Source organism: Carcharhinus amblyrhynchos, chromosome 4, assembly GCF_965287045.1.
Source record: "Carcharhinus amblyrhynchos chromosome 4, sCarAmb.v2.hapA, whole genome shotgun sequence".
Lineage (NCBI taxonomy): Eukaryota > Metazoa > Chordata > Chondrichthyes > Carcharhiniformes > Carcharhinidae > Carcharhinus > Carcharhinus amblyrhynchos.
The window spans coordinates 24,004,453-24,031,558 of NC_137327.1; the positions used below are offsets into that span (position 1 = coordinate 24,004,453).

The window sequence follows — 27,106 nt, forward strand, 5'->3', positions numbered from 1 at the left end:
GGAGAGGTGTTGGTAGTGGTTGGTGCTGTATCTCTTATGGCTGAGGATAAGAGAATGGTGCTGGTGAGTTGCGCAGCTCCTGTCAACATTGCTGTCATTAAATACTGTGAGTATTCCACATTGAGCCCGGCTTTTGGGTCCTTACCCTCCTCAGTACTGGACAATCTCTTCCAAAGAGCTGGCACAGACACAGCGGGCCGAATAGCCGTGCTTTAAACTTCTATGATGCTTTATTTGCTGCTTGCCTGCAGTTATGTCTTTTCTAAACTGTAAAGTGTGCAGTGCTCTCTGACCTAACTGCTGAATTTGGGTTTTCTGCACTGTGGGACCTGTCCAGTCGCTTTGCGTTAACAGTAGCTGTAAGGGGTTAACAGTAGCTGTAAAGGGTAAACAGTGGCTGTAACCTAACCTAACTTGAACTGGGGTAAAATGAAGTTCATCATTTCAAAATATCAGCGCCCGCCCCCCCCCCCCCCCCCCGGCCAGGTTGCCTGGTGGGATCTGCTTAATTTGATTTGATTTATTATTGCCATATGTATGGGGATGTAGTGAAAAGTATTGTTTCTTGAGTGCTAGTCAGACAAAAAATTCCAAGAATACATAAAGGAGAAAGAAAAGAGAGAATGCAGACTATAGTGTTACGGTTACAGAAAGGGTGAAGAGAAAGATCAGCTTAATATATAATAGGTCCATTCAAAAGGTCTGTGGCAGCAGGGAAGGAGCTGCTCATGAGATGATTGACATGTGATCTCAGACTTTTGATCTTTTTCCTGATGGAAGAAGGTGGAAGAGAGTATGTCCGGGGTGCTTGGGATCCTTGATTATGCTGGCTGCTTTTCCAAGGCAATGGGAAGTGTTGATGGACTCAGTGGATGGGAGGCTGGTTTGCGTGATGAACTAGGCTATGTCCACAATCCTTTGTAGCATCTTGCACTCATGCCAAATTCCCTTAGCCTTCTTAACTCTAGGTCAATGTGGAGGGACCAGGACAGATTGTTGGTGGCAATTGACTCACAAATTAATATTTAAAATTTCACCCACATTCCAAGTACATGTCAAGGACATGGCTTTGCCAAATACCAAATTGTTACTTCAGCAATGCAGATGGCTTTCTGGTGTGGATTGCAGACAGTTTCTTTTATGCTCAAAACAGGGTGACTACATGATCTTGATGGGATGTTTAGAATCAGAAGTGATTTGTTGATCAGTTGTTTTTTTTCATTGTTTGTATTGAATTGTCATCATTCTCTGGAATGGGAGATTGAAGATGGAATGGTACTTTGCAAGGATAAAGGGATGGTGAGAAGTTTTAAGGAGACACCTGGTAGTGGAGAAAAGAAACTGTAGGTTATTGTTGCTTTTCAAGATGATTTTGAATTAGTTTCATAAGGCTTGATGGCATTTTCTGTGGACCAACCAGATCTGATGATGGGTGGTTGAGCCAGTTGTCCACTAGATATGTTTAAGGCTGCACATTTGTACATGAGGAAGTGAAGAATGAGATAGTTCAAGAATGGAAACATTTTGACATGACAGGTATCAGCAGTGCAGGTAAGGGTGGAGAAGCTGATGAATGGACACAGTATCATGGTGATTGGATTGTGAAAGAATAAGTGGATGGGAGTTTGAAAGTGCAGTTGTACATGAGGCAAGGAAAAGATTTTTTCCAGTAGACATGGGAAGAAACAGATTTGAAAGAGAGATGATGTGTGTGGTGAAGGAAACAGTGAATTGATTATAAATGGCCTTCTCTGCAATCAAGATCATGGGAATTGATAGATCCAGTGAGATGGCATGATCAAAGGGCTGGCTGTGAATATGGTAAGAAAGTATTTATGGAGGGAGAGAAGTGAATTAATTCAGAGGAGATGGGACAGGGTCACTAAGTGTAAAGGTTATGGCAGAAGGGTCAGTGAAAACCTGAGGTGTAGTGGTAGAAAATGAGGACTTTAAAGGAATTTTGAGGAAGTATGGAAGACGGTGAGAGTGTTAAAGCAGGAGAGTTAGCAGAGAAGTTGGGAGAAGAGGCTAATGTGTGACAGTGATTAGAGTTACAATTGAACATCTCAAGTTCAGAATGCAATGCAGTCATCCCTAATAATGTTGCAGATGGGATGGGTCTCACTCACAAGTAAATGGACATTCTGGAGGGATGTTTACTGCCCTTCTGTTAGAGCACTGGAGGGTCAGCTATAGGGGATGTGATTGGGACCTGAAGAATGTTGATGAGGTGAGCCCCCAGAGGCCAATATTAATGGAGCATTTGGGGTTCTATCTATAAGTAATGCCACAATGGGTTCAGAAGATTTCAAGAAAGGCACAAAGGGAATGGAATTTTCCTATCCCGCCCACCATGGGAATTGTAGTGGCCAGACAGAATTGTGCAAAGGCCTGTTGACCTCGGGTGGGATTTTCCGGCCTTGGGGTGAGCGAGGTTGGAAGATCCTGCACAGGGTGTCAGTGAGTTTATAATGATAATCTATATCTGTTTCATTCAAAGTAAAGCAAGAGAGTCAGACTATTGGACATAAATAGAAATTGGTGCAAAAACAAATTTATAGTAGATACCAGGAAAGATCTGCTGAGAATCTAAAGCTATTTTACTTCTTGCATATAGGGGGAAAACGAGATGAAGAGCTGATTTTGCCAATTAACTCCTCACTAAGTGTAACTCTACACCAAGATCAGGTAAGGTTTGAGACTGTAAGATTTTAACAGATCAAGGTAGAGTTGGGTGGGTGCCAGAGCATTTGCATGGGGATCTCGTAGAAACATTTAAAATCCTGATGGAACTGGACAGGCTGGATGCAGGAAGAATGTTGGGGAAGTGCAGCTTTAGGGGTCACTGCCTGAGAATAAAGGGTAAGCCATTCAGGATTGAGCTGAGGAAGAACTTCTTCACTCAGAGTTGTGAACCCATGGAATTCTCTACCACAGAAAGCTGTTGGAGCCAGTTTGTTAGATATGTTCAAGAGGAAGCTGGACATGGCCCTTGTGGCTAAAGGAATCAAGGGGTATGGAGAGAAAGCGGGAGTTGGATACTGAATGCATGATCAACCATGATTCATACTGAGTGCTGGTGCAGGCTTGAATCACTCTTGCACCTATTTTCTATGTTTCAAATCTGAACCCGGTTCTTGTTTAACATCAGCGCTTTGCTTTAACTTCCAGCTAAAGAGATCCACTGAAATCCACAAATGGCCTAATGGCCAAAGATGCCTTCTATAGTGTTTCTAAATCATACACAAAGCTCAAGGGCAGTTAGGGGTGAGTAATAAATGCTGACCTAGCCAGCCATGCCCCCATCTCACGAAGGAACAATGATCCTTGGCCTCTGTTGGGTTAACTGTCTACATCCAGGGCAACAAATGAACGTTACTGGCCTCTGCCCCTGAGCAAGACAAGAGACAAGTTTGAACAGGGTTTGCCTTCGGGTAGTTACGTAGTGACACCTGCTGGGAACCGTGTAGGTGTGTGTGAGGACCGGTCCGGACTCAGTCATGACAGTAGCAGTCATACCTTTGCTCCTAGTTTTAACCTTACACCAACAGAATGGCCACATGATTGAAAAATTGATAGTTTTACAGCAAGCCTCAGTGCTTGAGGAGGAGAAATTTTTTTAGATTTCAAAAAAAGACATTGAATGGAGTGGTACCAAATGTAGTTCTGTAGCTTACCTGGTACTCATCTCTGAAGAAATTCAGTTTGGTTTCTTTAATGAAGGTTCCTCACCTGAGAATGTATAAAGTTAAATGTTTTGGTGATGGTGATGCTCTTCCTTTGAAGATTCCATATTTTTGTGAAGGAATAAAATCTGTCCTTAGTACCTGGGATTAGTACTTGTTGTATTACTTTGCTGTAGTGGGCTTTTAATGAATAAGAGCAGCATTCAGATGTAAGTTTCAGTTCTGGATCCTTTGAGACTAGCTGCAGACTGGTCTATTTACAAAATGTGTTTTTTTTATTGTTTATTCGTGGCATGTGGGCATTGCTGGCTCAGCCAGCATTCATTACCCATTACTAATTGTCCTTGAGAAGGTGGTGGTAAGAAACATGAAGCAGGACTAGATCATTTTAATCATGGCTGATCATCAAATTCAATATCCTGATTTCACACCCCCCCCCCACCTTTCCCTGAGCTGCTTTCTTGAACTGCTGCAGTCATTTGGTGTAGATGCGCCCACAATGCTGTTAGGGAGAGAGTCCATAATTCTGACCCAGTGACAGCGAAGGAACAACGATATATTTCCAAGTCAGGATGGTGAATGGTTTTGAGGAAACTTGCAGGTGGTGGTGTCCCCATGCACCTGTTATACTTGTACTTCTTGATGAAAGTAGTCGTGGGTTTAGAAGATGTTGTCTAAGGAATCTTGGTGTGTTCCTGCAGTGCATCTTGTAGATGGTACACATGGCTGCCACCTGCATTGGCAGTGGATGGAGTGAATGGGGTATGATTCAAGCGGGCAGCCTTGTCCTGGATGGTTTCGACCTTCTTGAGTGTTGGGGCTGCACTCATTCAAGGAAGTGGAGAGTTTTCTATTACACTTCTATCTTGTGCCTTGTAGATGGGCACAGGTTTTGAGAAGTCAGGAGGTGAGACAGGATTCCCAGCCTCTGACTTGCTCTGATAATTGTTAATTCTATGCATACTTGTCTCTGCTCAATCTTGACTGACTTCACACCTGTTGCTTTATAGTTATCATATTGGGTTAATTGACTAATGTGCTTTGATTACTCGATCTTTGCACATACTAGTTTGTAGATTAGTTAGTTATCAAATATGACCTTTCCTACAAAGGTTGGTCAGATATATTGATATTAAGAATACCATCAGAAATTTAATGTACACCCTGTTAGATTGAAATATGTTTAAGCCTTGGCACTAGTACCAAAGTACAGTATTTTAATGAATATCCCTTGTAAAGCGTACAACTATAACAGGGCTGCAAGTATTTCAAGAAAAGTTGATTCAAAACTTATGATTTAAAATTTTTCCCAGTGTTGACTATGAAATTACATAAACTTATGTGAATGGTTATGCAATCCAATGGCATCCTTGTGACAAATTTTCCTAATTTCACTTCACCTATTCTTCCTTTTTTTGTGATTTTAGTTAAAAAGTACAACCTCAGTTGCTGCAAGTCGAGATTTTAATGAGGATAGAATATGGCTAAATGGAAAAGAGGAAAACATCAACCACCCAAGGCTGCAGTCTTGCTTAAGAGAAAGTGTGTATCCATTGTGCAATCAAAACAAGGTTTCTGAAAATCGCACTATAGCAGTAGAAAATCTTCTGTTCATGCCTGACCTGTACTATAAGGTGTTGATTTTTCTATGTTAACCATATGTCAATGCACACTTTCTGCTTTAGTACAAGTCAGCTATGTGTTGGTACAAATAGCAAGCCAAAACAAGGGATTTTTGAGGAAGGGGGTTATGGATAACAGACAGAGATGCCGCACAGTTCCCCTGTTGATCCCTGTACACATCCAAACACAAAGAAATTAAATGCTGCTGTCGCCTTCAAGGTCACTAGGAGGGGGGGAAGCCTCCAACCTCACATGACGTCAGATCTTCACAAAGAATACGATATATGTGATATACAAGGTCTCTGGATAATCGCAGGATTGCCTGACGATAAACCTTCAGTGTGGCGAGTTGCCTCCACTTGCTGGGTCACTCTTCCTTGGCCTCCTGTTCATGTCTAGGTACCCCTTGGCGATGTCTCCCAAGAGGTGCCTCCAGCTGGAGCTGAGTGCACCAGCACCTTTATTGTCTTCCTTTAATGAGGACTCTGAAAAATGTAGCATTGAGCCCTGGATCCATTAGTGCTTTTGCCTTCTCTCTGAAAGTAAACACTGATGAGAACAATGGTTAAAAGGTGCAGAAAGTGACTGAGAGATCAGTGGGAGATGTGGGGCTGCACAACCTGGGAGCCTTGACTTTGTGTCTGATACAGCCTTACTCCTGAGATATTAGCACACAATATTTCATTCCAGAGATGTGACATCTGAAGCTTTCTGAGGAGTGATAATGTGTGAATGAAATGATTAAACCAAAGTAGCTCTGCACTCCTCCATTCTTTGAAGTGGCATACCAATGACCTTTCAGTTGCTTGTGGCCAATGAGTGGAATCCATTTGGTTAGTTAATCCATACCTGTCCTTTACTAATGGGGTGGCTGATATGATGTGCCTCTGCTCCGTTCACTATTGCTTTTACTCTCCAACGCTGCATTCCAACCATATGACCTGTCAGTGTTGAGACTTTGATGTGAGGCTAGTGAGTTCTGTCTATCCCTTTAACAGCGCCAATTGAAATAATTGGCTTTCAGTTCCTTTCTTTATAACTGACTTGGATCCTGTCCACTGTAATGGTACCAAAATGTGAGTATGCATCTCAAGAAGGAGCTCCATATCTCGGTGTACTGACTCTTCCACACTGCCTCATATCCTTCCCAGATGAACTGATCTTACTTTTTGTTTTTGCACAGGGCAATTATTTTCGACCTCACAGTTGTGTTGCTACACCTGTACTTCAGGACCCAGTTTGATCTTTCCTTCTTCACTATCCACCTGCCTCTGATTTACCATTTACCTGGAGGCTCCACTATGTGCAGATAGAACACCCCCCCCGCCCCACCCAGCCATTTTCCAGCTTACCCCATAAATTGTGGACCCCATGGTCCAGCGATGCACATTTAAACTTTTTCCCCCATACCCCAAGCCTATCACCTGCAAAGCGCCCATGACCCATGTGGACTCTACCTGCCTCAACTGGAGGCGGTGTGCAAAGTAAGGTACTGAGTTGAAACCTCCATGAAAGGTTCACCTGCGCCACTCCACCCCCCCACCCCCAAAAATGCCTACCTGTTCCCTCTTATAGGCTGCAGATACCCCCAGTGACCATCACAGTTCCCTCTGCAGCTCAGTACAGATCCTGCCAAGTCCAGGGTCATTGACTTTAGGACGGTCCTGCATACCCAGTTGTGTTTTTTTTCCTGTGGAGCACACATCCTTTGCCCCTGCTGCAGCTGAGGTACACCATGCTTCCAATGATTACTCCTGTTGCATTCCTGTTGTTCTTCTGCACCGTCTCTCTCTGGCTTCTGTCTGTGAGGTCTACATATCACCTGGACTGCCTGTCATCTGCGACTCCTTTCCACTTCACAGGAGGAATCTCTGCACCTTGTGACTTCTGCAAAGCCCTCTTTCCCCATTTTCCCTCCTTGTGCATGCTAGCCCCACCCTCGCCTTGCATCATTCCCACGACCGAACTTTTGTTGATCTAAGGGTAGGGTCCATGAGACCCGCAGCACCATGCTGTCCTTCAAGATCAGCTCGGCTGGAGCTGAATGGCACAAACCAGTCTGCTGCAGCAGAGAGGCATTCAGCACAACAGGAGCAACAAGGTGTTGTGCCGAGTAGGTTATGTATGTTAGATTCAGCTCGAAGTCTCAAGTGAACTGAGGTTCACCTTGTGCATGCCAGTCTTTTTCAAATGGGTTTGAGGCTGACATCATTTCTCGCTCCCGCTAGTGTGACACAAATTGGAAAGTGTGAGGAAATTCTGGCCAGCAGCTGTTTTAAGGAGCATCATGAGATGAGAGTGAATGCAAATAGCGTTCATGCCACAGACAGTGGGAAAACCAACCTGCCACAGGGACATTTGCAACCTGACCGGAATTCTGCGGTGTGGGATATCCCACCACGGCTGCCAGTGAGAACAGGCGCTTGGTCAAACCTCTGTTCATTGCAGTGGGACCAGAGAATCTCAGCCACAAGTGGGGTCAGAGAATTCCGGCCCATGTTCTAACACTGGCAATTTTCCAACTTTTCTGGATTCTCTGCTCCTGCCCCCACGAAACCCACTGTGGGTGGGTTGGGAGAATTCCACTCATTGAGTCTCAAGCAATATTTACAAGTTTATCACAATCAATAGCTCAAAAAATGTGCTGAAACTGGTGTGTTATTGTACTTTATTAGACCTCCGCCGTTGCATAGATGACCCTATTGAGATCTTGTATCAATTTAGAATTTCCCTGGAGTCAATTGGCAATCCTTGGGTTATAATCATACACCAGTTAAAAATCCATTTAAAAATACGTTTTCAGCAGTTCGTATGTCCGTAACATATTTTGAGGCTGCTAACAATCATATTTTTTCTTAGACATGTAAGGGAAAAATACACAACCTCAGCCCAAAAATGGTAATTAAACAGAAGCGATTCAGTGGTAATATTGAATATGTGGTGCTCTTTGTTTGCATCACAACTGTTTCTGGCAGTGTTTACAGAATATGTAACTTAACATGGGTTGGTTCTGGACATATTTCTAAAATAATTAAAATGTGATTTGTAATTACAGAAGTACTTGGATCTGCAAATATTCATGAATTTGGAATTTTCTTTGTTCCTTCCCTCAGTCCGTCGTCTGGCAAGAAAAAGAAGAAGCAGTGGTGATGGGAATTCTAACACATTAACACTCCACCATAAAATTCATATCTGCTCTGTAAATAACTTTCCTACAGCTGCAGGTCTTGCATCCTCTGCAGCAGGTTATGCTTGTTTGGGTAAGCAAGTTGGGAGACAAAACATAGACCTTTGTAACATGCATTCCAGGTAAAATGGGGGTGGGAATTAGTCTGCAGCAGAATAGAGAGGTCCCAGGCTGTCCAGAAATTAGATTTTGGACCTCGTTTACATCTTTACAGCCTCACAAGCAGTTGACAACAATTTAAGTTCAAACAGTTGATATGATTCAATTTTGTTTTCCTTTTAATCCTTTGATACATACTTTTCCAAAATTGATGCTAAGGCACCTCCAATAATGCAGCACTCCCCTAGTACTGCACTAAAGTATTAGCACTCCAGAACTTGAGCACAAAAATTAAGCCTGAGATACCAGTGCAGTATTGAGCTGCACTATCAGAGGTGCTGTCTTTGTGATAAAACATTAAACCAAGGTGTCCCCTCTGCCTACTTAGGTGAATGTAAAAGAACCCATGGCAATATTTTGAAGAAGAACAGGGGAATCATCATGGTGTCTTGGCTAATATTTATCCCTGAATGTACATTATTTGAACAAAGTGGATTATCTGGCATTATCCTTTTGCTGTTCATGGGAACTTCCAGTGCGCAAATTGATCGCCCCATTTCCAACATTACAAAAGTACTTTGTTAGCTGTAAAGCACTTTGGGACATCAAATTGTCATGAAAGGCGCTATATTAATGTAAGCCTTTCTTCCTATGTTTTGATATTTTACCAACTGATGTTCCTCCTTTGCAGTCTACGCACTTGCTAAGCTGTATGGCTTGGAAGGAGAGCTGTCAGAGATTGCTCGCCAGGGATCAGGCAGTGCCTGTAGAAGCATGTACGGAGGGTTTGTGCAGTGGATAATGGGAGTGAAAGAGGATGGGAGCGATAGCATTGCCCAGCAGATTGAACCAGAAACTCACTGGCCAGAGCTCCGAATTCTTATACTAGTGGTGAGTCTGTGGCAACCTGAACGAAGTCATTCTATAGAGTTGGTACGTGTCTTAGTTTTGCATGCGTACAGGAGACTGTCCTTTTAACAATTACACTTGCCTACATTCTTTTTCACTTCAAACACATGATTAGCTGGAGAATGTTTTAATAGCTTCGAGTAGGTTGTGGAAAATTGGGTGTTCTGTGAAAATGTAAAACATTCTAGCCACCCTGTTTGAAATGAGCATAGAAGGCACTGAAAAAGAATTAGAAAATGCTAGGGAGATTCAGCAGGTCAGGCAACGTGTGGAGAAAGGGTAGAGTTAACACTGCAGATATATAAACTTTTGCCAGGCCTGAGCAATGAACAAAAATGTAGAAGGAGGAATAGAGCTGGGTTTGTTTGTTTATTATTTATTTATTAGTCACAAGTAGGTTTACATTAACACCACAAATGAAGTTACTGTGAAAATCCCCCAGTTGCCATACTCTGGCACCTGTACAGGTACACCGAGGGAGAACTCAGCATGGTCAGTGCACCTAAGGAGCATGTCTTTTGGACTGTTGGAAGAAACCCAGAGCACCTGGAAAAAACCCATGCAGACACAGGGAAAATGTACACACTCCACAGACAGTGTCCCAAGCCAAGAATTAAATCCAGGTCCCTAGCACTGTGAAGCAACAGTGCTAACCAATGTGCCGCCCACTGGTAGAGGTGACTGGAATATAATAAGTCATGGTCTGTGATTTAGGTGGCAAACGGATGACTAGATAATAGGAGCAGGGAATGATGATTTTTAAAAAAGCAGCAATATTCATACAAATCATAGAAATGAAAGATATAGCTGGAGGGGTGGATTATCAAATGGTTGCTGATCAGTGAGTAGTGATGACTGGGAGAAACAATTGCATTACAAACTGCACTAGTCACCATTTTCTTAGCATGCAGTAATTCATGTGTGAAAGTGAGTGAATGAACAGATTGCTTTGGTAATTTTGTAATTAATAGAAGAATATGGAATTCCTTCCACATTTTGTTGTTGTAATATGCAGAATGCTTGTCTCAGTGTTTGGTGTAAGAAAGCATCAGTGCTTTTTTAATGTTATTTTGCTGTAAATATTCATCACAGGATAGAAGAGATACAATAGGACTGGTCATATCTTGAGAAGGGAGCAAAGGCTGCACCTGTATACTCGTTTGTTAATAAAGGACCCTTAAACATGGCACATTACTAACAGAGAACTTTGTATTATGCCAAGATTCTCAAGGGTAACTAGTTGCTATTTCCTTGAAGCATGAAAGAAATTGCTTCACCGCCATCTCAACTCTTTAGAGAATTGACCAGTATACCTTATTACAATTGTTTAATGTTACTGGATATTTCATCCTAGCAACCCAAAAAATGTGAATCAGCTTACAAGTGATTCAATCAATAACTTCACTGAGTCTAGTTTTCAAACATCATATACCTCTGTTGCATACAACAATCAGTTATCAGTCAGTCCTCTCTATGTGCTGTCATTATCAGCCTTTCCGCTTGTTTTTGTGGCTGTGACTCATCTTTCATTTCCCCCATCCTGCAGTATCAATATCTTCCACTTTCTATGCCTTTTAGCTTTGACAAAAGATCGTCTGGACACCAGCTCTTTTCTCTCTTTACAGATGCTGCCAGACCTGCTGAGATTTTCCAGCATTTTTTATTTTGGTGGCTTTTAAATAATCAATTATTATTCAATCTGAAGTAATTTTTTTAATATATCGTAGTTTATTTATCGTCTTAAAGAAAGATGAAAAGCAACAATTTCAAACATCAACTCAACAGATCTATATCTGAGGTGCTAAAGCCTATCTGAATTTTTGCACTTTACAATTTGCCTCATTTTTCCCTCTCTCCCAACAGTCCTAATGTTGGCCCTAAGTAGCTACTACTCTCAGTAGGTATGTATTTCAGCTTTGTGACTGTTAGTGTCATCAGTACATTAGTTGTTTTGTTGTTGAAATATAAATGTTGTTATAGCCCTCCAGTGGACAAATACATGTTGCCATGTAAAGATCACCCTATACCTATACATTAGAAAATTATTTATGTAGCTCTTTCTCTCCATGGACTTGCTTTCTTTGCCTTCATTACAATCTTACTTTAGAGACTACAGTTATACTAAACTCAGTTTTAAGAAAATAACCATCTGCTGTCATGCTCTGGCCAACCTAGATTCATCTAAAATCTTCTGATTCTAACATGTTCTAAATGGCCTGCTTTCAAGTGTACCAAACTCCTGTGGTAATGAAAGTGTCTGGAAGCTCAGCTCCTTTTTGCTTCTTTTCTAGGTCAGTGCGGAAAAAAAGCCTGTAGGTAGTACTGCTGGGATGCAAACCAGTGTCAAGACCAGTCCATTGTTGAAGGTGGGAAATTCATTCATTTGAGCTGGAGTATTAGTAATCTTGTTCTGCTCAGTCACTCCATTTCAATACTAGTCCTCCGCCTCAGCTGTAGTCTTAATCCCACACGCTCACCCTATTCCATTTGTTTTTATTTCCCTTTTTTTCAACCACTTATCTAACTTAGTCTTCAAATGTGGACGGATTCCAAATGCTCACAGCCCTCTGTATTAAAAGAAAATTGAAAAGGGATTCAGTATAAATGGCCTAGTAAAAGAAGGGGCTATTTAAAAAGGGCCCCAAACATAACACGAATTGGTGGTAAGAAGTTGAATAGGAGCCCAAAATGACTAATGGTTATGGCAATAATGGTTAATTATGTTATTCTCACAGCTATGCTACGGCACCGGCAACTGAGTTCAGATTTCACCATGTGAATGTTGTGAAATTGAATTCAAGAAATCTCCCTTAGGCCTGCACCACTTAGGACTTTATACTTACAGAGGGAGATTTTCAAGCCTTTTTTCTGGTCTGGAGTCAACCATTGATTCCTCATTGTGAAATTAATTATTTTATTATGCTGTAAGGACACAAGTAAACTTGTTCCTTAAAAAAATGCTACGACAACCACTACGATCTCGAAGGACAAGGGCAGCAGGTATCTGGGAACTCCACCACCTGGAAGTTCCCTTCCAAGCCACTCATCATCCTGACTTGGAAATATATCGTCATTGCCTCACTGTCTGAGAACCTGGAATTCCCTCCCTAACAGCACTGTAGGCGTACCTATACCAAGCACATGGATTGCAATGGTTCAAGAATGTAGCTCACCATTACCTTCTCAAGGCCAATTAGGGATGGGTAATAAATGCTGGCCCAGCAAGTGATTTCCATGTCCCTTGAACGAAGTAAAGAAAATAATCTGTGACTTTTCAGAGATGATTGGTGGCGCAGGTTATGGATCAGGTCTGGAATTGTTTTGCTTCTCAATTGGAAGAGGAGGATGGAAGGTCATGAGTGAGTGTCTGGAAGGATAAGTAGAGGAAAGCAGTTCATTACTGAAAGGGATTTTGCACCTTTTGTTTTTCAGTACCGTACTGAAATTGTTCCAAAACGAATGAATGAAATGATTGAAGCGATCAAACGGCAAGATTTTGAAATCTTTGGACAGTTGACAATGAAGGACAGTAATCAGTTTCATGCAACATGCCTTGACACCTTCCCTCCAATCTTCTATCTCAATGATATTTCCAAACGCATCATTAACCTGGTACATAGATACAACTCCCACTTTGAAGAGACACGGGTAAGACATGGACAGTTTTCCATACCAGTAGCTGTGTCCAACTTAAAACCCTGTATATGCAGCTATTCTAAACTCCACTCATTTCCCAAACTCAGGGTAATACATGAACACTTGTTGGAGAATTGAGAAAGCTGCCTTTTTCTAGCTTTTTACTGGTTCTAATCAGCTAGCTTCTAGGACATTTCACATTATTCCAAAGTGTTGTAATATCCTTTCAATTTTGAGCCTGAATTGAAATCTAATAGGGATAAAAGTCCTGTCTGACTCCAAGAAAAATGTGAGACCCTAATGGACATGAATGCATTCAGCAAAGGCTTTTAAAAAAAATCCCTCTCCCTAGCTAAATCCCAGGGACAATGTCTATGTTTCTTGACACCAGCTCTGAAAATAATGATTATTTTGAGCATGTGCTAAACTCCACAGACATTGGGCAATTTGTTTGATCTTGAAAAATAATGTAAAAAACTTTTTTGTAAAAGACTGAATATTCAATTGGACAAAGGAAAACAGCCCGTAGCACTTACAGAATTTAATTTCTTTGTGACTACTCTGTGGCTCAAATTAGCATATCCTTAAAGTCAAAACTGATAATCTGAATAGAAATAGCAAATAATAATAATTGGTGCCAAATTGTATTGATTAATATAAATGTTCTGCATTTTTTATGTTCTGTAATTTCTATTCATTTTAAGCATTCATATCCTATTTGTTAGCAAGAAGGAAGAGTTGATTCATATGTATAAAATCACCAAACACATTACATACAAGACACTTCTGGGGTTTGTTTCCTTTTCCATTCCAACCCCCTCTCTAAACTACAACTTTATAGAACCTTCGTAGGAACAGTATAGAACAAAACGCTGTCAGCGAGATAACTTTTAAGAAGGTGTAGAGTCAAAACACATTGTTCTGTACCAAGGATGAGGGTCAAAGAATGTGACAATACAGAAGGCTTTTTAGCTCCCAATTCCTGTCTTCGCTTGCAATTATGTGGCTGGAATTTTATTGTGCTTGACTCTAGGTGGCGTATTGCACTTGTCAGTTGTAACTTGTGATGTTCTGAAGGAACTTCATACAGTATTTCACCAGAGGACAAACACACAGTATGTCCTAGCCACAGCAGGAAACAACAAAATAAAGGGTGTGAACAGCTTATCGTTTACGCAAGTATAAATTATACCTGTACTCTGTGCATTGTGGCCTACGTTCATAGGCTCTGATTATTGGAGCTAAGTGTTCCTAAAATACAAAGTAATTTACAAATTCATGTTATCTCATGTAGATTCAGTTGTACATTACCTTACTTTACGGTGGAGAAATTGCACCAAATAACTCCTTCAAAAAGCTTATATTTTAAAATGCAAGTTTTATATAACTCGAAAGAATTGCCTGTCCTGCCAGCTAAGAAATACACTGACAGTAATCCAGCTGATAGTCCGTGGATTTCAGTATAATAGGAATTCAACTGGTTATGAGCATTTAATTAATCTATTTGGAACCTAATGGAACAATTTTTCTCTTACATTAAAATACCATCGATCATAACATAGAAGTTGACGTTTGAAGTTTTCAAAAATCTTTCCAAAAACAAGGTGTCAACTTACATGCGAGCAAAAGATGTGAACTGCCAGTGGTGCCTCAGAAGGACCCATTTCTGTTAATTGGTCACCATATATAGTCTGCTCTGCCTGGACGTATCTTAATCTCCCACACATCGGGCAGGATTTTCTGATCCTAGAATCCTACAGTGCAGAAGGAGGCCATTCAGCCCATCGAGTCTGCACCGATCACAATCCCACCCAGGCCCTATCCCCATAATCCCATGCATTCACTCTAGCTAGTCCCCCTGACACAAAGGGGCAATTTAGCATGGCCAATCCACATAACCCACACACCTTTGGACCGTGGGAGGAAACCAGACCACCCGGACAAAACCCACACAGACACGGAGTATGTGCGAACTCCACACAGATAGTGACCCAACCCAGGGATTGAACCCAAGTCCTTGGCACTGTGAGGCAGCAGTGCTATCTGCTGTGTTACTGCGCAGCCCCGATCCTGCAGCTGGTGAGCCCCGAAGATTCGGCTCACCCTCTTGGCAGCACAGTCCGTGTTGCCTGCTTGATCCCGTGTATCAATTAAAAGGTGAATATAACCCTGAACATGTATCTCAGCTAAAATATTGAGACCAACTCCTAAAGACAGTATAGCCCTAAATTATCAGAAAAATGGGGAGTTGACTATATGCTAACAATAGGCCCAAACATGCATTTTAGTGCCAAAATAATTGGGTCATTTTAAAAACAAGGTCAACTTACATGATGCAATCCACTGTAACTGCTCACCAATTATAAACACAATTATTTCTCCCTCTAGTTCATGAAGAACATTGAAATAAACTTCTGTGTGCAGTAGAAACTGAGGAATGAACTGCAACCTTGCCATAAAAGGAGTAATTAATAATATCCCAAAAATATAAGAACATAAGAAATAGGAGCAGGAGTAGGCCATCTAGCCTTTCGAGCCTGCCCCGCCATTCAATAAGATCATGGCTGATCTGTCGTGGCTCAGTTCCACCTTCCCGCCCTCTCCCCATAACCCTTAATCCCCTCTCTTATCAAAAACCCATCAACCCGCGTCTTAAAAATATTTAGCAAGGCAGCCTCCACCACTTCAACGGGCAGAGAATTCCAGAGATTCACCACCCTTTGAGTGAAGAAGTTCCTCCTCAACTCCGTTCTAAACCGCCCCCCCTTTATCTTGAGGCTGTGCCCCCTAGTCCTACTGTCTTTTTTGAGCGGGAAGAGTCTCTCCACCTCTATCCTATCCATCCCATTCATCATCTTATACGTCTCAATGAGATCTCCCCTCATTCTTCTAAACTCCAATGAGTACAAGCCTAGTTTATTCAGCCTCTCCTCATAGCTCAACCCCCTCAACTCCGGTATCAGCCTCTGCACTCCCTCCAAGGCCAAAATATCTTTGCGCAGGTGCGGCGCCCAAAACTGCACACAGTACTCCAGCTGCGGCCTCACCAATGCCTTATACAGCTGCAGCAAGACCTCCCTACTTTTATATTCAATCCCCCTCGCTATGAAGGCCAGCATCCCATTCGCCTTCCTGACCACCTGCTGCACCTGCAAGCTGGGTTTTTGCGACTCATGCACAAGGACCCCGAGGTCCCTCTGCACCGTCGCCTGCTGCAGTTTTTCGCCCCGTAAGTAATAGTCCTTCCTACCATTCTTCCTACCAAAGTGGACCACCTCACACTTGCCAACATTAAATTCCATTTGCCATTTCCTGGCCCATTCGCCCAGCCTATCTAGATCCTTCTGCAGACTCTCCACACCCTCTGCACAATTTGCCATTCCCCCAATCTTGGTGTCATCAGCAAATTTCGACACCCTACATTCGGTTCCCTCCTCCAGATCATCTATATAAATGGTAAAAAGCTGAGGCCCCAGCACCGACCCCTGGGGCACTCCACTAGTCACCATCCGCCAATCCAAATAGCACCCGTTGACCCCCACTCTCTGCCTCCTATTTGACAACCAATCCTCTATCCACGCTAACACCCTACCCCCAACTCCATGTCCCTCGACCTTCTGCAATAACCTCTTGTGAGGTACTTTGTCAAACGCCTTCTGAAAATCCAGAAAGACCACATCCACCGGCTCTCCTCTATCCACCGCCCTAGACACATCCTCATAGAACTCCAGTAAATTTGTCAGACACGACTTCCCCTTAACGAAACCGTGCTGCGTCTGCTCTACCAAACAATTCTCCTCAAGATGCCTCGCTATTTTCTCCTTGATCACGGATTCTAACATTTTACCTACAACAGACGTTAAACTAACCGGCCTATAATTCCCCGCCTTTTGCCTGGCACCCTTCTTAAACAACGGCGTAACATTAGCCGTTTTCCAATCTTCCGGCACTTCCCCGGAATCCAGCGACGTCTGGAAAATAACCACCAAGGCATCCACTATCACCTCCGCCATTTCTTTCAGAACCCTCGGATGCATTCCATCCGGTCCTGGGGACTTGTCCACAATCAGCCCCTCCAGTCTGTCGAGCACCGCCTCTCTAGTAACAGTAATGTCATTAAGACCCTCCAGTCCTACCACCTTTCCATCGCTAACACCCGGCAAATTATTCACGTCCTCCTCCGTGAAGACAGAAACAAAAAAGTTATTCAATACCTTAGCCATATCCCCATCCCCTACCACTAAGTCCCCTTTCTCATCCTCTAAAGGACCAACGTTCACCCTAGCCAGCCTCTTCCTTTTTATATATTTATAAAAACTCTTGCTATCCTTTTTTATATTAAGCGCTAGCCCAGCTTCATAGTTTCTCCTACCCTTCTTTATCAACTTCTTTGTCAATCTTTGTTGACATTTAAACCTCTCCCAATTCTCTTCTCGCCCACTACTCTTAGCTACTCTAATTCCTCCGCTTTTAATTTAACACTTTCCTTCACCTCCTTCGTTATCCACGGCTTATAACCTCTCCTCCTACGGTCCTTTTTGACCATCGGAATAAATTTCCGCTGAGCACCAAGAAAGATCTCCTTAAAGATCCTCCACTGCTCCTCAGCAGACCCTCCCTCCAACGCGCTCCCCCAGTCAACATTCGCCAATTCTTCTCTCATCCTACCGTACTCCCCTCTATTCAAACAAAGTACGCGTGTCCGGGAACCCAATTTCTCCTCCTCCATCTGCACCAGAAACTCCACCATACAATGATCACTCTCCCCAAGAGAATCCTTCACCGCAAGGCCCCTAATTCTACCCGCCTCATTACATAGCACGAGATCCAAGATAGCTCTCTCCCTCGTCGGCTCCAACACGCACTGTTCCAGGAAACTATCCCGGCAGCATTCCAAGAACTCCTCTTCGAGCCCACCACGTCCAACATGGGTCGACCAATCAATATGCAGATTGAAATCCCCCATAACTACGGCCGTCCCATTCCTGCACGCCGCACTTATTTGTGCGTTAACAGCCCGCCCCACCTCCAGATCATTATTCGGGGGCCTATAGACGACACCCACCAGCGTCTTCCTCCCTTTGCTGTTCCTAATCTCCACCCACAACAATTCCACTTTCTGCTCCTTGGCTCCAATATCATCCCTTGCTACCACCTTGATGCTATCCTTAATCAGCAGAGCTACGCCCCCCTCCTTTTCCCTCCTGCCTATCCTTCCTAAACACTTGATAGCCCTGTACATTCAGCTCCCAGTCCCTGTCACCTTGCAGCCACGTCTCTGTAATGGCCACCAGATCGTATCCATTTGTGTCGATCTGTGCCACCAGCTCATCCACTTTATTCCGAATGCTTCTTGCATTCAGATAAAGCGCTTTCATCCCAGCCTTCACCTGGACCCTATTTGCCGTAACGCCACCAACCACACTCACGCCCCCTACTGCCTCTATTTAGATGGGTTTTTCATTGCTTTGTGATGAAATGTGGAGCATGTTTGTTTTTCATCTGCTTTTGTTTACATTAGGTAGCATACACATTTGATGCGGGTCCCAATGCAGTCATTTATACACGAAAGCAGCATGTGGATGAGTTTGTGGAAGTTGTGAAACATTATTTTCCTCCTGAAGAAAATGGAGAACAGTGAGTTATGTGTTCTTAATGTAAAGTTCTGCACTGTTGCACATGGTGAAAATCTGTTCTTTTGTCTCCTGTATCTGTTGAGGGAAACTTTGATTTTAGCAGCCGTTGTTAAAATCGTATAGAAGGAGGAGAAAATGTTTCTCGAGCCTACAGCTTCAACATTCCATTACAAATTTCTAGCTGTCTGGTTCCTGAAATTTCCTCAACCTCAAATACCAAATGTCATGACTGGTTTTGAGCACGTGGCTGACAGTACTAGCTCAGGTTTGCGCAAGCTCCTTCCGCTTTAAGAAAATTGCAGAGTGATTAAATACAAATATTGCTGTGGCGCAGGAGGAAGTTGACGTGACACAGCATTCTACAGGTGGGATTTTCCAGCCCTTCCCACCAGTAGGAAGTCGTCCTGTGATGGCTTCCCCAGTGGCGAGCAATGCAAGTGGCCATTGACTTAGGTAGGACCTTCTACCAATAGTGAACTGCCTCCGTTGTTGGAAAAACAGCAGCAGGGTATAGCTGGAAAATCCCAGTCTATATATAGTTAAGGCCCAGGCCAAAGACTTCAAGGTGTTTTGTGAAGTTAGCCTAGATCCTAAGTTTTACGTTTGATTTTGGCATTGGTGAGCATAAGGTGTTTCACTCCAGGTATGATTCCAGTGACCCACTGGAAGCTTTTATCAAACAGAGTTTATTTAAGGATGCAGTTAGAATATAACTAAAAGAATTAGCATAACTCTAACCAATTACAAGACTTAAACATGACACAGTATAATTTTTAACAGCCAGATATCTCTGTTGTTCCAATTTAAAAGCATTACCCCCATAGACATACACCCGTCTTCAGATTTAGCCAGCTCACATGATTCTAGATTTCCAGTTTTTAAATACCTATGGACAGAAATCTAAACAGTTTTCAGAGAAGGATATATCCTCAAGGCACCAAAACAGAGAAGTAAATCTAGTCTTTAGTAGCTTCCAGTCAGATAACCTGACATGTCAATCATCCCAATCAAGCTCTACTCTGCAATCCCGGGGAAACATTAATACAATAGAACACTGCATTAGTTCCAATTAAAACAAACATTGTACCAATTGTACTGCTTCAGTAACAATAGAGGATACCAATTATGGATAGAACAGCTCCAATAAAATGCCAGGGACAGCTCAAAACATCCTGCAGAGAAACATGATTAAAATACATTTCTGAAAGGCACAGTATCATCACAATGTATATTTGAAACTCCAAAACTCAGTTGTAAATCACTAATCGTGTGACTATATGGGTTATAGATTGATGGCAGCACATTCAGCCCATCGACTCAATGTCAGCTCTCTGCAGAGAAATCCACTCAGCCCCATCCCTACTCTATCCCCCATAGACTAGCAAGTTTATTTCCTTCAAGCACCTATCCTATTTCCTTTTGAAATCATTGATTGTTTGCTTTCACCATCCTTGTAGGCAGCAAGTTTCAGGTAATTATGACTCGCTGCCTAAAGAAATTCTTCTTCATAGCCCCTTTGAATCCCCTCCCTTTCGACCTTTCATCCATATCCTGTAGTCCTTGTGCCAACAGTTAATGGGAACAGATTTTCTTAACCTATTTTATCTAAACTTGTCATAATCTTTTACACCCCCATCAACTCTCTCCTCAGTCTTCTTTGCTGCAGAGAAAACAACCTCAGCTTCTCCATCCTAACCGCTAGCTAAAATGCCTTGTCCCCAGAACTGTGCTGTTTTCCCCCTCTGCACCATCTCAAGGTAAATTTTGATCAATGAAATACATCCATATTTCCAATTCTGAAGCTTGAAAAATATCTTCCCCAAACAGATGGTTTATGGAAATTATTAAGTGGGCGTATCAGTCTTTTAATTCTCCCCCTCACTTCAAGCTATGTTGATATAAATAAAGGGATTTGTTTGGATACTTGCCGGGAAACAGAACCCTTTTATTTATCCATCTGCCGATGACTGCTTGTCAGATTTTGAAAGTCCAGGTGGTTTTCTCTCTTTGCATACTAAATTCCTTTCTCAAATGAACAATTGGGAAGCTGTACTGCTCTACGTGACTCAGTCCCCTTTATCTGCAAAGTATTTATTACATTACAGTATATAATAATCGTAAGGTTCTTGGCATTCAGCAGTCAAATTCCAGTAAGGATGTCAGGGTTGCAAACATAGTGTAATAGATGATAAATGAATAAGGCATTCTGTTCTTTCGATTCAACAAAGTGTGATTAGAAAAGTGTTGTGGGGGAAGCAGTGGCACAGTGGTGTTGATGCAGACTAGTAATCCAGAGAGCCAGGGTAATGCTGTGCGTCCTGGGTTCAAATCTCATCATGGCAGAATTGAATTCAGTAAAAACCTGGAATTAGAAGTCTAATGATGCCTATGAAGTCATTGATTGTCGCGAAACCCCATCTGGTTCACAACTTTATGCACAGCAGGCACAATTCAGAAGAGTGATGGAATACCCTTCACTTGCGTGGATGAGTGCAGCTCCAACAACACTCAATACCAGCCAGGGTAAAGCAGCCCATTTGAACTGCTACCCCTTCCACAGCAATTCACTGCCTCCACCACCAACGCACAGTAGCAGCACTGCACAAGATGCATTGCAGCAACTCACCAAAGGTCCTTAGGCAGCACTTTGCAAACCTACAACCACTACCATCTGGAAGGACACAACAGCAGACACATGAGAACTGCACAACCTGGAGGTTTCCCTCCAAGCCACTCACCATCCTGATCTTGGAAATACATCAGCGTTCCGTCTCTGTCACTGGATCAAAATCATGGAACTCCCTCCCTAACAGCAGTTGGATGTATTTACCTTACAGGGACTACAGTGGCTCAAGAAGGCAGCTCACCACTACTTTCTCAAGGGCAATCAGGGCTTTTTAAAAGGCCGGCTGGCTAAGGGGCACTAGTAAGGTTGCTGGCAGACTGGCAGCAGTGAGGGCAGGTTCGTGCACCACGGATCCACTGGCGTTCCCTGGAGAAGTGTCTCAGCAGCTCTCATTATCTGATGGAAAACAAATTGTTGGCCAGCTGTGAGACCCCTGTGTGCCCTTTTGAGCTCTGAGGTCCAGATGGCACTAATCTGAGCCTGTATGGCAGCAAGCATGGATCTCAGGATCAAAGGCTGAGTTCCTCTGGAGCACTCAGATATTGCAATGGGAAAGAAAACATTGGCTTCCAGGTCATGCATCACAGGGGGGCTTGCAACTGCTGTCATGGGATTGTATATGGAGCAGGAGCAGGCCATTTAGCCCCTTGGACCTGCAACAAAAGCTTGTTGTGCGGCCAGTCCCAATGGGGCCTCAACAGGTATGGGACCCCATGCCTGAAAATGAATTCCCTCACCCCCAGAGTTTACAAAAGGCTATACTTGGAGTTTGGGTTTGTGGGTCCATAGGAGATGGTGCAATGATGTGGTGGTGGTGGTGATGGAGGGAGGGGCCACGGAAAAAGAAATCCCAAGTTGAACAAAAAGGAAAGTAAAATCCCTAAAAAAGAGGAAATAGCATTGTGACAAAAAATGTACTAAAATATAATGACCAAAGAAATGAGGATTGTTTTAAATGCAAAGAGACTTTGTCATTGCACAATGAGACTTAAAAATAACCAAGAAAGAAAAACAAATGGAGTTACTGGAAGATACAAACTGCAAAACAGATTATTTTATTAAAAGCAATCCAGCAATGCTGGAGCTAATAAAACAGCAGTGGCACTGGGGCTGTTAGTGAGTTTGATTGCTGCTATTTCAAAGGAAAAGCAGAGGTTTACAATAAAAACTGCAGCAGAAAGCTTTATTAAAAACTATGAGGAAATACAAAACATTGCACAATCCAGGCAATGTTACGGGATACAGACTGCACAATAAAACCAGGCCCATGTTAAAGAGGTAGACTTTTCAGTTGGTTTGTTTTCTTATAATTAATTAGCCAGTCAGTGTGAAATTGCGTTCCTGGACCACACTTCCAGCCTTTTGATTCCTTTTCTTAAATATTTCATTTTAGCTGAATGACTGACTGATTTTGATGAAAATGTGCAGATGACGGGTGGAGTCTGAATCAATGTGAAAGAGGGAACTGAGACATTTTGAGGAATTGTGTTTTATTTCTCTTTTGTAAGAGTTTGATCTTTTTCTAGATTCCTTAAAGGCTTGCCAGTAAATTCGGTATCTGTGCCAGAGCAACTGAAGTCCAGCATCCAGATGGAACCAGTTAAGGCTGGAATTCAATATGTCATCAACACCCGGGTAAATGCTTAATGCAATATCTTCATTGCTGTTTTGCTGGTTGGTTTAAGGATGCCGTTCTTTACGTGAAAGGTTTTGTCTAATCTCCTTCTTTCATGGAGCAAATGTTTATCTAGATATTGTGACCTCTTGTCTTTGATACCTCCCGATCAGAATGTTTGTCTTGTCTATTCCTTTTGTCACTTTGAACAATTTTCAGTAGGCTACAACACAGGCCTGAATTTTGTGAGGCTTGGATACCCCACTCCTCCCCCAGCTAAAAGGTCGTGGGTGGGAGGGGGCAGCCCACCAAACTGGCCACCAGCTGCCCTGCAGCCATTCAACAGCCACTCCACCAATAAAAGGCTGGCGGCAAGATTTCCACCCCTTAGGAACAGTAAGTCTCCCCTCTCATTCAGACAGCCTATTAAGAAGGGACATCTCCCAGCTCAACATCAACCAACACAAGGAAAACTGCCAGGCTGACCACTGGACATAAGCTTCTCCCACTGCCAGTTAAATCTCCATGAGACCCTTAATTGCGAATTACTTGGCCCACCAGTTGGCAGGTAGATCAGTGCCACTCTCATGACTGGTATAATTGCATTGGTGGCAAGGTGGTATGTAAGCAGTGGGCAGACTAGCCACTGCACTTACCAAGCATCCCCCCCACCCCCTCAGCCTTTAAACGCCATTGGCAGAGGGCACAAAATCCAGTTGCTTTATTTTTTCCCTATAACTCAGACTTTTACTTTGTTATAATTCTGATGTTGAGTGCGCATTTTCCAGGACTACCTCTGCGGCACCATCTTTCCCTAATTGGTTTATGTTTTCTAAGTATTCAGTTACTTTGTGGTCAGGCTGATGGATCAATACTGCTTCCTCCCCCAACCCCACTTTGAGGAGTGGTGTACCATCAGTTACCCTCCACAGGTCCTGTTACACATCAGAAAAATTGTGTTTAATGCCTTTATTGCTTCCTCATTAACCTACTGCATTCAAAACATTTCATCCCCGATGTTAAACATGTTTTATCAATTCTATGAACTGTCTCTTTGTTAACATACATTCATCCCTGTTCTTGGTAAAAGAATCCTTTGAACAGAATGCAGTCAATTAGGTTGAACAATGTTAGTTAGTTCCACTTTGTTGTTGAATTGGAAGGAATTCATTGGTTTCTGTTCTTGAATAGGTGACATGAGGTTATTTACCCCACTTCTGTTACTCCCAGTTAGATAAATTGGAATGAATCCTTGAAAATGCGATCAAAATTGCTTTGCTGGGTGGAGAAAGCTTGATGGCCAAATGTTTCTATGCAAAACATTTCATGCTTTGCTCTTTTCTGAATTTAGCATTTGTCTTGACATTCTGGGTTTTCTTTCCAAAGGTAGGACCAGGTCCACAGTTGATAGAAGACACCAACCTTCACCTACTTGGAGAGGATGGACTTCCCAAGCAATAGTGCCTGAAAGATGCTCTTCTGCAATTGAATGGAGAGCTGTAAGATCTTTATACTGATTGCATTTGCTTCTGTGCATTATATTGCACATGCAGATCATCTCTGGCTTCAGTTTGTATCAACAAAGTACAAACAGTTCTTCTGTACAATTTTTGGCACGTGAGATGCCTGATTTCTGAGTAAAGTACTAAAATCAGGTTTTGGCAGAAATTTGAGGTGTGGTTTGGACTCTGCCTATATACCAATGTACCTGGCCTAGTAATAGGATTTAAAATTCCCATTACCTGGATCTTGGTTCAATTAATAGTACATTTTTTGTCTCTGACTCTGCAGTAATAAAGGTTACTGTGTTTGTGAAGTGTTATCTTTTATCCAATATAGTTTAATGTAATTTGATTTCTGATAAAATCCATTTAAATCTTCATTTCAAAAGCTGATCATTTAGTTTCCATTCAGATTTGAATGTCGAATAGATAACATTGATGACAAATGCTTCATTCAGATGTAAAGCACTGATTAACAAAATTGGTTAGCAGTATGTGTAGATGTTTTCTTGCCAGTTTTAATGAAATAATGTATGTAAAATATTCCATAGCCTCATTGTATATTTGAATTCATGTCATTGTTATCAATAGTGGGTTCGAATCCAGCCATGGCAGAGGGTTGAATTTGAAAAATATCGGGAATTAAAAACTGCTGAGGACCATGAAACCATTGTTGATTGTCAGGAGAAACCCATCTGGTTCACAAATGTCCTTTTAGGGAAGGAAATCCACCGTCCTTACCTAGTCTGGCCGACATGTGACTCCAGAGCCACAGCAATGTGGTTGACTCTCAGCTGCCCTCTGAAATGGGCTAGCAAGTCACTCAGTTCAAGGGTGACTAGGAACGGGCAATAAATGCTGGCCAGTCAGCAAAGCCCGTGCTCCACTAATGAATTTTAAAAATGCTGAAAGCTAAATCCAGGTGAGATTTGCATCTTAGAATTATAAATGCCATAGATGTAAATTGGCTGGAATTTAACGGCGCGTCCCCACCACCCCCACCATCATTGACCTCATTCGAGATTTTACAGTTTTGGGACAAGTAAAGCTGTAAAATCCTACCTATTATTTTTTGACCATTGTCCCTTAAACCTGCTGTAATTATTGAATCAATGCACTACATTTACCCAAATTTGGGATTCATTGCAAACCAAATCAACCTCAGAAACGTGTGGCTTGACACAACAGCTACAGAAAGCTGGGCCTTAAACTCATCAGAAACTCCAAGAACTTGAAACCCTTTTCAAAACTAACTGAATATGAAAAGATTGAGATGTGACTGGTCCGGAATGAAATCTAATAATGCCAATGGAAGAAAAGCTGTATCTTAGATGTCAGCACATCATTGCAGTTGGGGAGTTTGCGAGGGGGCAGGGTGGGTGGTGTTGGAGTACATTTGCATGTTTTAGTGACTAAATTGGGACTTAGATATATCTCTACTCATTTTTCATCTGTTACTAGTGATTTAAAGCTTATCTGCATTTTATCTTACCTCTTTTCTAATTAGAGTATTTTACAAGTACCCTCCTCTCACCAACCAACCATCACTGTGTATCAATCAACCTGATCTCAGAGCTTTGACACTTATTTTTGGGAGAGTATGCTTGTGGTTAGGGAATGGGGGCAGTGTTGGGGTTTGAGAATTTGGGTTCATTCATCATCTGAATTCCCTGTGCCTTCAGTACCATTTGCGGTAAATCCCTTGCCTCCACTTTTTGACTTAATATTGGACTCATTTCAGATTTAGAACTGGGGATTTATGATAGTGAATCTATGTTCTACCTTCAGTTGGTGCACGTTAATTGCACACGGTGCCACTGAGGCACCTCGCATTGATTCCTCCAGTGTTTCTCTGATTTTCTCCTAATTCCAACACTGCTTTACTAACTTCAATTGTATAAACCAAACAGAATTTCAATTTATTTGATACAATACAGAAGCTGCGGACATTGTGTAGCAGCATTGATTGAATAATCTTTTCCAGATTACCACAGTGCTTGATCGATATATATTTATGATTATGCCTGGTTTTCGTTTATATTTATTCTTAGAATTAATTCAACTTACATTTTTCCTGATGTATTTCTATACCGAAATCAAAGTAAAACATCAGGTGAGGGGAGTGTTGTCAGTTACTAAGCAAAGAACATCCTAATTCCAAAACCCAGTTCTAACTTCAGGTACTTCCAGGCCAAATGTAGCACAACCTTGATGCAGAGAAAAGCTTCTTTATTGTTGAAAATGTACTTTCATGCCAACCTCGGAAGAATATCATTTTTCACTTCCTTCACACTTGGTATCTGTTTGGCAGTTTTATGGGCAGTTTTATGCTCACAGTCAGTAGGCATGAGGTTGTGATTTCATTTTACATAGTCTTACAGGCAGCAGAAAGAGGAGATTGCTGTTCCATCAGTTTGGGATGGATTCAAAGTTTGGCAACCGCAATAAAGGCAATGTTCTAATCTCATGCAACTCATTAATTTTGTTGGGGAAGTGTGTTTCATAAGATGTACGTCCAATATTCTCTAAGTGTTGAAACAATGCTTTCTGTGAGCTTGTTCAGAAAATAAATTGTTTACTTATAATA

At 42.2% G+C, this 27,106-nt stretch overlaps 1 protein-coding gene across 4 annotated transcripts; it reads left to right on the plus strand.

Moving 5' to 3' along the window:
• On the plus strand, positions 1-27,106 carry mvda (mevalonate (diphospho) decarboxylase a). 4 transcript variants are annotated; one of them, XM_080186839.1, is made up of 10 exons: positions 1-106; positions 2,618-2,688; positions 5,114-5,228; positions 8,423-8,569; positions 9,287-9,486; positions 11,796-11,870; positions 12,937-13,152; positions 18,662-18,777; positions 22,929-23,037; positions 24,404-27,106. In XM_080186839.1, exons 1-10 carry the CDS (start codon positions 37-39, stop codon positions 24,476-24,478), a joined length of 1,194 nt encoding a protein of 397 aa, XP_080042965.1. In that variant the 5' UTR covers positions 1-36; the 3' UTR covers positions 24,479-27,106. The 4 variants fall into 4 exon arrangements, 2 of the variants coding, with proteins under 2 accessions (XP_080042965.1, XP_080042966.1); XM_080186840.1 differs by lacking the exon at positions 24,404-27,106 and having other exon boundaries at positions 18,666-18,777; XR_013886454.1 differs by lacking the exons at positions 22,929-23,037; positions 24,404-27,106 and having other exon boundaries at positions 12,937-14,293; positions 18,662-18,767.

Excerpts from the sequence above, each read along its gene's own strand:
- mvda (XM_080186839.1), top strand. The coding sequence starts at position 37 with ATGGCTGAGGATAAGAGAATGGTGCTGGTGAGTTGCGCAGCTCCTGTC. Across the intron at positions 2,689-5,113 it reads TAACTCTACACCAAGATCAG|TTAAAAAGTACAACCTCAGT; the intron begins GTAAGGTTTGAG and ends TTGTGATTTTAG. Across the intron at positions 5,229-8,422 it reads GCAGTCTTGCTTAAGAGAAA|TCCGTCGTCTGGCAAGAAAA; the intron begins GTGTGTATCCAT and ends TCCTTCCCTCAG.